This window comes from Chroicocephalus ridibundus, chromosome 3 (assembly GCF_963924245.1).
Source record: "Chroicocephalus ridibundus chromosome 3, bChrRid1.1, whole genome shotgun sequence".
NCBI lineage: Eukaryota > Metazoa > Chordata > Aves > Charadriiformes > Laridae > Chroicocephalus > Chroicocephalus ridibundus.
Window position 1 is genome coordinate 27692222 of NC_086286.1, and position 12930 is coordinate 27705151.

Consider the following 12930-nt stretch of genomic DNA (forward strand, 5'->3'; position numbering starts at 1 on the left):
ACATACAACATAATGCACAACAGTGAACTCTGTACATGCGGTCATAGGGTAGCCTCTCCTGCATTTTTGTACTTATACATGCCATATGTAAAATAAAGGCTTTTACATGGTATATCAGATGTAGGTTCTTTGTGACTGATTCCGACCCTGCAGGGTCCCAGCAGGGTCGTGTCTGCACATGTTCTGGGACTTTCTAGATAGAAGGATCTTTCTGCATTGATACGATTGCAGGATCAGAACCTAAGACTGTGAACACAAACAGTAAACTACTGAGATTCAACAGCAACGGCTAAATTTAAACACAGCAATGCTCCAACAATTTTCATGCACCAACAGTTTGCACACAAATTGGAGGCTCAAACCAACGGGATTCAACAGAAAACGGCAGAACATGCTTTATAGTTTCAACTTCAAAAAACCTCCCAAAACCATAAGAGTATTTGCTTTTATACAGCTCTCATCTTTGGGAGGTGAAGGGGAAAAAAAAAAATAATTACTGCCTCCTTATTAATGGAGACCAAAATGCATTTTTCTTGGTATTTTGCCAGTTCACTTTCCAATGAACTGCACCCACCAAGCAAGGTCACATAAATGATTGTAAAAACAAGTTTCCTTTGTGCATGAAGAGGAATGAATCACTTGGAAAAATGTGACATCTCCAGTACTATTCCTGCCACTACGCGATATTTCTCTGAATTATGCAATCCATCAATATTGCATTCATAAATGTATTTTTGGAAAAAATGACCTTAAGTAAGTTTCTGCATAACAGCAGCAAGTGGGATTTCTCAGGGAAAGTGAAAATCTGGAGGAACAGGAATGCTGGAAGACCATATGCCAGCTACTCTACAGCAGAAGCTTCCAAATGAAAACAAGGGCCGTCTGAAAACACAAATGATGATAATGCTGAACAGCCAATCATTGAAGTACCCCTCCTTTTTCTTTCAGCTGCAAAGAAATTGGATGAAGGCTTTGCAAGGGATGGAAAGACAGATAGCAAAGTATCACACAGTCACACAGATGCCTCAGCTGATAGGTCTTGTGGTCCTTTGAGGTCCTTTGCTACGTGATTTCATTCCTCCTACACCTTTAAGCCCCTTCATAGCTAGGTATCTACAGATATGGCTGCTACCAGAAGTTGAAGTGCAATAGGGTGCCTAATACATCATTGTATGTTATCCAGCAACACCTCAGAGTTCAAAAGTCCAACAAAACCCTGTTTAGTCACAAGTTCTAACTACTTTGCTCCAACTCTTTTTATTAGCTTCCTTCAGCCCTTAAAATGTGTTCAATCTGTTAACTAAGCTAACTAGCAATATTCAGGTAGTTTCTGAAGGGAAAGATGCTGTCATATGAACTGCTGATCATCCCGAGATGTTTTTCCTACACTCATTATTGCAGCAAATGAGGCATATGATCAGCAACATATCTAATAGGTAGACGTGCTCTTACATGAGAGAGACAAGAGCATACAACACCTGGTACAGGAATCTCTCATCTTTTTTTGTTATCGACATCTCACACAGCAGTGGAGCTACAGAATAAGTTGTGGTTTTTAAATGATTTAGTTGTTGAACATCGAAAGGCACCTCAACCACTAATATACAAGTAAATTTTTTGTAGAAAAAGGACCTAATTTCACTGTCTTCAAAATCAAGGGCAAAACTTAGAGATAACAGCAGTCCAGGATGATGCCTCGAAGGATCCTGATACCCTTTCAATTCTCAACTCATTCACTATGTGATTTACATAAAACAAAACAAATATAAATTCTGAGAATAATCTTCAATACTGCATCATTTAAATTTAATATCATAAAATAATGGTCTACTGTTTCTGACGAAGGAAGCCAAAAATTCCACATTTATGCGTGTTACACCAAACTCTTTGGTTCACTCAAGCCTTTGAATCTTGTATCATGGAAATTCCGGCTTGCAAATCAATGTCTAAGATGTCCTGTGAAACACAATCGGAGATAGTGTTGCACAGGTGGGAAGAAGTCCTAAGGCTTTCTGCCTCCATAAAGTAGGCCAGGTAGTAGTGATGAGAAAATATTTTCTTATCCCTGTAAATTAATCAAATAACTGAATTCTGATCAGCATAAACCTGCTTTTGCTTCAAAGCAAGCTGAAAGGGAAAACTGGAGGCAAAATAAAGGCTTCACCATCTTCAATTAATGAACAAATATTAGACACTGAGAAATCAGCTTTAGTTTTGCGTATTACAATTGGTTTTAAATGCTCTCAGAAATTTATCTAATGAAATATTCATATACGACACTATGCATTTCACCCTAAATGCTAGAACAAAAGAAACCGCAAATAATTTCAGACTTTTCCATAAGAGTATTTGTCGGTAGTTTAAAGTTGCACCACGACTTCCACTAAGCTGCACCTCAACCACAGCACTATGGGCTTTTTTCCCCCCATCAGACCATCAACCTTCAAAAAGAAATTGCCATAAAACTACTGAAACTGCGTTTTTGTACCTTACTGTGGTCTTTAACTTACTGAAGAAATACATAAATCCAAATGACAATCCTGCTGTGCTGTACATAGATTTCTCTTCCATGTAAACAGCTGTATCTGCTGATGAACCATCAAGAGAAAACAGGACTTGGAATGGGTCTGGAGGCCATTCAGAGGTTCCTCCTATATCATGATGATATCAGTACTTTCTACATCGCTAGACAGATTTTTGTCTACCTGGAGACTGTCCTCCAAAGCTGGCAAACCAAAAGCTTACCTAGGTAATGTGTTTCAATACTCTCCATGCCTTACAGTTTGAAAGTTTCTCCTACCTCAACCAAAGCTTCCTTGCTACATTTTACAGGTTTTTTCTTCTCCTGACCTCACTGGTGATACAGAATAGCTTGTTAACATTTTTCTTTGCAGAAACTTCTATGTACCTATTTCTCCCCTCAATACTTTCCTCTCAAAACAAAACAATCCCATTTATTTCAGGGTCATGGCTCCTAAGCTTCAAATCATCTTGCTGTATTTCCCTCTCCCTAATTGTCAGATGATTATTATTTTTTTGAGCTGCTGTAACCAAAACTGGACATATTTTCACTTTAACCTTCAGAACATCATGTATGAGAAGAGGTCATTTTATGCATTTTACACTGCTGTCAATGCACCTTGGCATAAGGTCTATTTTTGTTGTAAGTGGTATGATGCTGTTGATGCACAAAGTTTGCGATCTGGTAGAACAGTCAGGTACCCTTCACTGCAGGAATTCCGCCCAGCCAGCTGTTCTGTATTCCTGTGGTAAATCATTTCTAACCAAGGGTGAAATTCACTCTTGGCTGGACATGTACTAAAGGACACCTTCTCAAAGGTTGGACATCCAATTCAATCTAAACTAGCCTGTACAAAATGCCTCTGAAGTCAGTGAAGAGTGACAATGCATCTCATCCCATGCTAAAATAGATGTACGTGGGATGAACTGCCCTAAAGAGAGGCAGTTCTCACAATTTGGCAAGGTAGACTGGATGGTTAAAGTACTGGTTTACAGTTAAGTTAAATGACGGCTGTCCAGTTTTCAGACAGCTATTCAAAGTAAAATACACCTGACATGCACCGTGCACTTTCCTCATTGATCTGGGCTCTCTTCCTTGAAAACCAGAGGAAGTGCAGGAAGCATTTCATACCTTTGTCACCCAATATACTTGTGTCCCCTCCCAGCTTACTGCATTTGTCCTTGCTTGCTAAGATAATTCAGCCTTCTAAACAAAAGCACTGCACAGAGCTGGTCCCAAGAGATGGCCCTTCCAAAAAGAACCCCCCTTGTTGGAGCCTCTCATTTTAAAGTGAAGTATTAATTAATTACTCTGAATGCAGGATTAAAACCAGTTTGTTATATAGAAGACATTTCTCCTGCTTTCTTATTAGAATGACATTGTCTCTTATGAGAAAAGTCTTACTAAAAAAAGTCAAAGCAAACACTTGTTGCAGGAACATTTTTCCTGGTAAATAACTTATGGGGCCAAGTTAAGTTTTAGAAACAAGCACTAAGGCTGGTCCGAACAGTTTGAGAACAAATTTAAGAACAAATACTCATACATGTAAGACACACACACTTCTGCTCTTGCAATTCTGGCAATAGCGATTTTAATGATGTACAGAAATTAATTTTGAATCCAGGTAAATTTAATTTATTTTTCACAAAAGGAAAGCAAATGCTAAAAAATACTGCTACCTGGCATGCTCAAAGAAAAACTTTCTTTGTCAGTGGTATGTGAGCTGTGGAAAGCACTGCCAAGATGTTGCAAAGCAGTCCAAGTATCAGTCAAGGCAGAATTCTGGGAAAAGAGAAGGGATAACTATGGCATGGCAAGGGGCGTTGCAGCATCCAAAGCTTGCCGCATGTGAGAAACAACCTCATCTAAATCTTGTTCCTAGAAGCAATCCACAAAGCTTTGGGAACAAAGGTAGCTCACTTGCGTGGTCCTCCTTGCATTGACTATGCTGTTCTGGGGTTTAATTGCTTTCATGCTCATGTCCTCTCCACCCCACTCTTAGACAGCTGTATAGATTTTTGATAATACTTAGTCTTTGCAAAAGAACACAGTAGATCCTCCTCAATAACCAAAGGGCAAAACTAGAAGTGCATTTTATACATCTTCAGCTTCAGTGAAACTTTCTTTTAAGAGTTACTCATCTTAAATTTGCATCACTGTCACACACATGCTAATGGAAAGCTGCTCTCCAAGCACTGTTTTTAGATATTATAAAATAGAACTCAAAATTCCTGACTACAAAATGCTATACACTGGGTGTTTAGGGTTTTAAAATACTGATATTCTGAGGTTCGTTTACTTGCCAGACCTGGATATGCCATGCACAACACCTGAAGTTGCACCTAAACCTGGAGATCTGATTTCTGCTCTGAGATGCATTTTATTGCTTGAGTTTAACATATATGTTCTTGACTAATTTTGTTAGTGATCTACAAATACCAATTATATTTACAAACTGTGAAATGCCAAGTTACAAACCTGAACTGAAAAATTTCACCGGTGCTTTTTTTTTAAAAAACAGATAAGAGTGATGAGTGATGTCTAACCTTACTTCCAAACTTACTCTCACAGCTATTTTTTTCTACTGAAACTATTAGCCAAATAACTGGGAGGAAATAATTTAAGAGAAAATGAAACCCTTTTAAGAAAACAGAAAACAAATCTTTTATGTTTCAAAAGTAAAAACCAAACATAAGCAAGCAATTCACCCCATTTTCCCTGCTTAGTATTAACAAAAAGGTTCACTATATTTTATGCTAAAAATGTACTTTTCTTAGGGTTGTTTGAATGTTTTTTGATTGAGTTCAGAAGAGGAATTGTTAATTTTATGTACATAACTTACTTTTTAATAGTTTCATTATTTTGGGATGCTTAAGTAGGACCTTGGAACTCCAGAGCTGACCTCTAAACCATTGCAAGGAACAAGAGGAGACAACATTGCAAGAAGGAGCAACAGACAGTGGTGGTCTTTGTAGGAGAGCGCTTCTAGGCACAGAAGCCTATTAGTGCTTCCCTCATGATGAAGAAATATTCCTCTACAAGACCTTTATTTGACAATGTGGGGCTCTGGCAGCAATAAGAACCTGAGAAGAAAACTGGTCTCACTTACGTTGAACTCCGGCAAAAAAACAATTAAAGCTGGATTTGTCTCCCAAGTCAGCTCACAGCACAATGCTGCATACTGCTTATTTAGCAACATCACAGGCTGATCCTGTCACCCAAGTTCCCCTGTCCTCAAACTCTGTCCTCAATAGTCAGAAGGTCTCTACGCTGACAACAGATCCACTACAAAAAAACCTTAACTGCTCAATTATGCTGTATTATGCAGATCTCATTCACTAACCTTCCATAGAATCTATAGGGTTGGCTTTAGTATGCCTGTCCTTACTGATGCACCTGAAATGCAGAGCAGAAAAAAAAAATCCAGCCTGGCTAACTTGTCACACATTTATTATTTGATCTTCAGTGATTTCACTGACAGAACAGCCGGATAATTCTCTTTCTAGATTTGATGGAAGAAAAGCAATGTTTCTTTGTAGTCACACAGCCTGCATAGTTATTTAGATTTTGTCAGACAGATTTTTGACAGTTTTGAACAGAACAGAAAAGAAGTTTCTCCCAGTTAGTGCACTGAGAAAAGAACCTGGCTTAGCCCACCCAAGGTAATATTTGGAAAGTTCTGTTACCTAAAAAGCACATAAAAATAAACTTGCCTTCAATAAAGATCCTGTTCCAGTAGATTTTTCCAACATGATTTCCTCCAAGAAATATTAGATTTGATAAAATCAACATTGAAGTGCTAACAGATGCTAGGACAGCATGAAGTCGACGACGAATTCTTGGCGAGAAGAAACTTTCCTAAGGGGCAAAACAAAAGGTGCAGATGAAGTTAAAAACCCCTACAGTTTTTCACGCAACGTTAGAAAAAGACATTGTAGTTATGACAAACAACTTTTATACAGAAGTTCAAATCCTTACGGAATAGATCCCAAAGCTTTTAAAATATCTAGCAGAACTCCCACTGATGCCATTTAAGTTTGGGTAAAACTTCACAATAAAAAGTGGTGTTGAATCATAGCTGAGGTTGGAAGGGACCTCTGGAAGTGACCTAGAAAGGTCAGCAAAGCAGGCTCAGCTACAGCAGGCTGCTCAAGACTGCGTCCAGTAGGGTTTTGAATACCTCTGACGACAGAGACTGCAAAACCTCACTGGGCAACCTGTGCCGGTGTTTGACTACCCTCACAGTAAAAAAGATTTTCTTATGTTTAAATGGAATGTCTTGTATTTCAGCAAACTGACTGCCTTTTGTCCTGTCACTAAGTAGCGCTGAGAAGAGTCTGGCTTTGTCTTCTTCCCCTCTACAATTAGGTATTTATACACATGGACAATATTCCCCCTGAGCCTTGTCTTCTCTGTACTGAACAGTGCCAGCTCTCTCAGCCTCTCCTCTTATGGCAGATCCTCCAGTCCCTTTACCATCTTTGTGGCCCTTTGCTGGACTCACTCCAGCATGTCCATATCTGTCTTCTAGCGAGGGGCCCAAAACTGGACACAGTTCTATACATTCTATGTCTTAACTCTTTTCTTATTAAATGTACTCCTTGATGAATTTTTGCTGATGGAAACAAACAGTAACAACATGCTGGGATGGATAATACTATCCAATAGGTTCCCATATGGAGTAAAGCCACCTCAGTATAAAACAAACAGCATCAAACAACTTCAGAAGCCACTCATGCTTTGGTTCATTAATAAGACTTCACTGAAAGATTCTAGAGTAAGATCAGAACTGGTTATCACAACGAGTATTAATAAACAGATACTTCCATATTAAAAAAAAGATTTAAATACACATGCAATCCCCAAATTTTTTTTCAGTGCAAATATTACTGCTCCTGTTCAAGAAGTGTAAACATCTGTTATAAAGTTTTTGGTACTGCTGTTCTAATGATACAAATAAAGTAGGTCTCTCTTCATCATATACTAGTTTATATTTTTCTGAATCTATATTTTGCATTATCACCTGAGGTGTGAGTGCAGCACGTAGACTGCAAGAAGATGGTTAAAGAAGGATGAGAAACGTTTTGCTTCCTCCAACGTTCAGCTGTTAGAACAAATTTTGAAGAGCATTATAGCACATCACAAGGAACCATTGTCTCATTACTGCGTAAGAAAAATATCTTGTTCATCATGGCCCCAGGCTGAAAGCCTCTTTACATAGTGCCTGAAGCTGCAAAAGACTGAATGCTTTGTATGAAGTGATGAGCATTTGCCAGGGCTTGGGAACTAAGGAAAATATCTGGAGCTGCTCAGCCTTCACATCATAAACGTTGATGTTGCAGAAAACAAAGTCTTGTGACTGCAGCATCAAAAAATAAAGAGCAGTAATTAATCTTTAATATCTGCAACCAGACCGGAATTCATGCTCAGATACCTGAAACAACATAAACGCATGCTCAAAGCAGACCTAAAAATACATTCCTAGACAATTAAATTGCTAGTTTTGTAAGCATCAAAACAAGTGTTTCAACTACTAGATTATAAAGTGACAAGTCTTCAAATGTATCACAGCTACAAGCATAAAAACACAATTTTAACACATGACTGCAAAGTATATCCCTGGTAAATTGAATGTTAGCCCCAGTCAGAGCTATATCTAGTGTATGAGTCAGTCTGAGTCAGCACAAAAATGGGGCTAGATAAGCTGTATAAGGCTGCATGCGCAATACAGCAATAGTCAACCTTCCATACAACACTATGAAAAGCATTCACGTATGAGAACAGAGACTGAGATTTTTCTCTGAAAACTCTGGATGAAAATTAGGGCATCATAGGAGAAGGGTAGGGAATATAAGATAATTATATAAATATTCACAGGCACCAACAGTTACTTACTGAAACAACTCTTTCCTTTTCTAGTACTTTGCATCTCCAAAGCTGCCCAAGGACTTCCAAAACATTCTCCTTCAGTTCACACTTCTTACACCATGCTGATTAATTCTGATTGAGCTGTAGCTTATCTATACAGCATGGTCTATCATCAGATGTACCTTACACTCTCCCTTTGTCTATCAAACTTATTCATCAATTGTAGAGAGAAATGGTTTTAATTAGGAAAGGGGGAAAAAAAGAATCTTCTGGTAAATCTGTAAAACAGTTAGAGACGGACAACCCATCAGACAGCTGGTGTTGGACTGCATTGTCCACCAAAGCACTGAGCAGACCTGGTAAGTTTGTGAGGTCTGCCTGTTTTACAACCGAAAGCAGTCCAACTAAGACAAACAATATGAATAGCTAAAAAAGCTCTGCCACTTTCTTAAAAAACAATGAATATAGTTACTAAAAAATAAATAAAACTGTCACATATAATGCATCACCCTCTACAAAAGCGCTATATGTTAAACAATACAAGTTAACTGTAGTGCAGACCATAAAAGCCTTTGGTCATTTATAAGGTATAAAGGAGTAGTTTAAGACAGAAACAGTTTAGACAAACACTGAACTCTTTCTGGGTTTTGCTATAGCTAATTTCCATTAACTTTGCTAGGCATTGATCCAAAAAGCAGTACACATTTTCCTGAGAGTCTTCAATGTCAATGCAGCTTTTACCCAGCTGCAACGAAGGTAAAAAAAGAAAACCTTCTTTAAACATCTCATGTCATCTAGAAAAAGCTAACCATGAAAGTACCTGAGCAGCTATTGTGCTCAAATTAATATGCTGGAAGCATTAATTTATCCATGAAAAAGGAACGAGGCTGGTCTAGATAATCCATAATAACATTTGTGATTTAAATATCTACCAGCATGTGAATTTTTCTGAATATACAGCAAGTTGTTTTCATCAGCAGACAAAATTAAAAAAACCCTCCACACCCACAACTCTTCATTATGCTATTTAACACTTTTAACAACATGTTCCATTGCAACAATACAAGCAGCTGCAATGGATTTGTGGTGTTTCTGTGGATTTTATTGCTGTCTCTTTCTCTCTCCTCTTTTCTTGTTGCAAATATGGCCAGAAGACAGAGTGGCAAAAGAGCACGTAGTGTTAAAATGACAACGAAGCCGTGGCTGGCTGGCTGAACCCCTTATATTTGCATCCTTCCTTGATGCTTGTAATCTTGCATCAATACTTTATCATACTTTACTTTTACTAATCACCCCATCTCCTCACACACTGTGAAATGAATGGGCTGTAGCATTTAAACTACACAAAAAAAAGAGACATATTGTCAAGATACCCAGTCCAAAGGCATGCGGCATGACACAGGAGATGACTTTAAAAGGCTGACTCAGGCCACCTTTCCTGGAACTGAATGGAGTTTGGGTTACTATCCCAATTCAATTCCTACTGTAAATGAAAATCAGCCTCAGACATTTTTGCCAGATGCTGGGAAAAACCTCTCCCTGCACATTGTTGGGTCTAGCAAAATTGTCTACCATCACATCTCTCTCAACTGGGCCTTCACAGTCATCTTACAAAAACAAATGATACTATCATGTAGTGCAATACCTTGAAAAGTGAAAATCTATATGTTTTTGAGAGGGGTGGAAGAAGACAGGCATGAAAAGAATCATAGAATACCAGGCTGGAATGGACCTCAAGGATCATATGGTCCAACCTTTCTTGGCAAAAGCATGGTCTAAACAAGATGGGCCCAGCACCCCGTCCAGCCAGATCTTAAAAGCGTCCAGTTCTGGGGAACCCAACACTTCCCTGGGGAGATTATTCCAGTGGTTGATTGTTCTTATTGTGAAAAATTTTCCTTTTGTGTCCAATCGAATTTCTCCAGGGGTAACTTGTACCCATTAGCTCTTGTCTTTTCCATGTGACTCCTTGTAAAAAGGGAGTCTCCGTCTTCTTTGTAGAGACCCTTTAAATACTGGAACATAGTGATAAGATGTTCTCAAGGCTGAACAAACCCAATTCTCTCAGCCTATCCTTATAGGGCAGGCTTCCCAGTCCTTTGATCATTGTGGCCCTTCTCTAGACCCTCTCCAGCCTGTCCACATCTTCTTTGTATAGTGGGGACCAACACTGTACGCGGTATTCCAGATGTGGCCTGACAAGGGCTGAGTATAGTGGGATAATGACTTCTTTATCTCTGCTGGTGATGCCCCTGTTGATGCAGCCCAGCATTGTGCTGGCTTTCTTTGCTGCAGCAGCACACTGTTCACCCATACTGAGCTTGTTGTCCACCAGGACCCCCAGGTCCCTTTCCACAGAGCTGTTCCCCAGCCAGGTAGATCCCAGTCTGTGCTGCACTCCTGGATTACGTTTTCCCAGGTGCAAGACCTTACACTTGTCCTTGTTGAACTTGATAAGGTTCTTGTTAGCCCACTCTTCCAACCTACCCAGGTCTTCCTGCAGGGTGGCTCTCCCTTCCAAAGTGTCCACTACCCCACTCAGCAAACTTCATCAGGGTACACTTGATCCCATCATCCAGATCACTTATGAAGATATTAAACAGCATTGAGCCCAGTATCGACCCCTGGGGACCCCACTTGTGACAGCTTGCCAGTTTGAAAAGCGGCAATTTAGCACCACCCTCTGGGTGTGGCCTGTCAGCCAGTTCCCCACCCACCGCACAGACCGCTTGTCTAGATTGTAACACATCAGTTTCTCTAGGAGGTGGCTGTGGGGAATGGTATCAAAAGCCTTGATGAAATCCAGGTAGACAACGTCCATTGTTCACCCCACATCAACAGAGCAAGTTACTTTGTCATAGAGGGCGATCAGGTTTGTCAAGTGTTATTTGCCCTTGGTGAGTGCGTGCTGGCTTTTCCCAATCACGTGCTTCATTTGACTTGTGATAGCCGCCAGGAGGATTCATTCCATAACTTTCCCAGGGACTGAAGTATGACTGATGGGCCTGTAATTTCCTGGATCTTTCTTTAAGCCCTTCTTGTTGATGAGGGTGACGTTAGCCTTCTTCCAGACTTCTGGGACATCCCCCAATCTCCACAACTTCTCAGAGATTATGGACAGCAGCCTCGCAAATATGTCAGCCAGCTCTCTTAACACCCTCAGGTGGATAATGTCAGGGCCCATCGATTTGTCGGTGTCAAGATTCTGTAATAGTTCGCATACCAACTCCTCCTTCACTGACAGTGGGTCTGTGTTTGCATCAACCTGGATTTTTGTTCCCAAGGCCTGGAGGCCAACAGTGCTGGTAAAGACAAATGTGAAGAAAGTGTAGAGAGTTTATGCCTTTTCAGTGTTGTTGGTGAGTAATTCACCTCACCTGTTTAACAGCAGGCCAATATTTTCCTTCTGTTTCTGCTTGTTGTTTACATACCTGAAGAACCCTTTCTTGTAGTTTTTTGACATCTCTGGCCAATTTCAATTCGAGCTGAACTTTTGCTTTTCTAACTGCATCTCTGCGTGTCCTGGCAATGTCCCTGTAGTTCTCAATGGGCATTCATCTGCTTTTCCATCTCTGGTATGCTTCTCTTCATTTTGAGCAGACTCAGAAGCTTGCAGTTAAGCCAAGGGGGTCTCTTGCTCTGCCTACTTCCCTTACCTTTAAAGGGGATGAACTGTTTTTGTGCTTCCAGTAGAGCGTTCTTGAAAAACTCCCAGCACCCACTAGCTCCTTTATCATCCATGGAAGCTTCCCACGAAATCCTTCCCAACTGAGCTCTGAGCAAGCTGAAGTTCGCTCTTCTAAAATCTAAAACCTTTGTCTTAGTATTAACCTTCAGTGTGCTCAGCAGGATCCCAAACTCCACAATATTGTTATCACTGCAGACAAGGCAGATATTACAAAGCTAATTTTCTTGGTTTGTGAGTAGCATGTCCAGCAGTGCCTCATTCCTGTTTGGCACATCTAACATTTGTATGAGGAAGCAGTCCTCTACGCATTCTATGAACTTGATAGATGACATGTGAGCTGCTGTATTGTTCTTCCAACAAATGTCTGGGTAGTTGAAGACACCCACAAAAAACAGGTTCTGGTGACTCGAAGCTTGCTTAAGTTACTCAAATATTGCTTCCTTGGCCTTATCATCTTGGTTTGAAGGTCAGCAGCAGATACCTACTGTAAGGTCCCACTTGGAGACAACCCCTCTGATCTTGACCCAGAGGCATTCGATACAGCTTCCACAATCGTCGTAGTTGACTTCTATACATTCAAGGTTCTCCTTAACATAGAGAGTGACTCCGCCTCATCTTCCCTGCCTGTCTCTATGTAACAGCCTATAGCCTTCCATCACGATCCTCCAGTCATGGAGGATTTACACAGTCCAAACATTCCCATTCCTAAATCCATTTCCAGTTACACAAGCATGTCATACTTAGCCTCTAAGTGAAACAAGTCAGAAATAGGAAGCTTGTATAATGGTTGTTTCTTGAGAAAGATAGATTATGAAGGAGAAGAATAGATCATTTAGGTTAGAATTAAGAGTCA

At 40.0% G+C, this 12930-nt stretch overlaps 1 protein-coding gene across 2 annotated transcripts in view; it reads right to left on the reverse strand.

Annotated features, from left to right (window-relative positions):
• The window catches only part of HHAT (hedgehog acyltransferase), a 158292-nt gene that overhangs the window by 59417 nt on the left and 85945 nt on the right, over positions 1-12930 (reverse strand). For both annotated transcript variants that reach the window (XM_063328532.1, XM_063328531.1), the window contains one exon: positions 6235-6379. In XM_063328532.1, coding sequence (XP_063184602.1) covers positions 6235-6379 — 145 coding nt within the window. The remainder of the gene's footprint in view (positions 1-6234; positions 6380-12930) is intronic.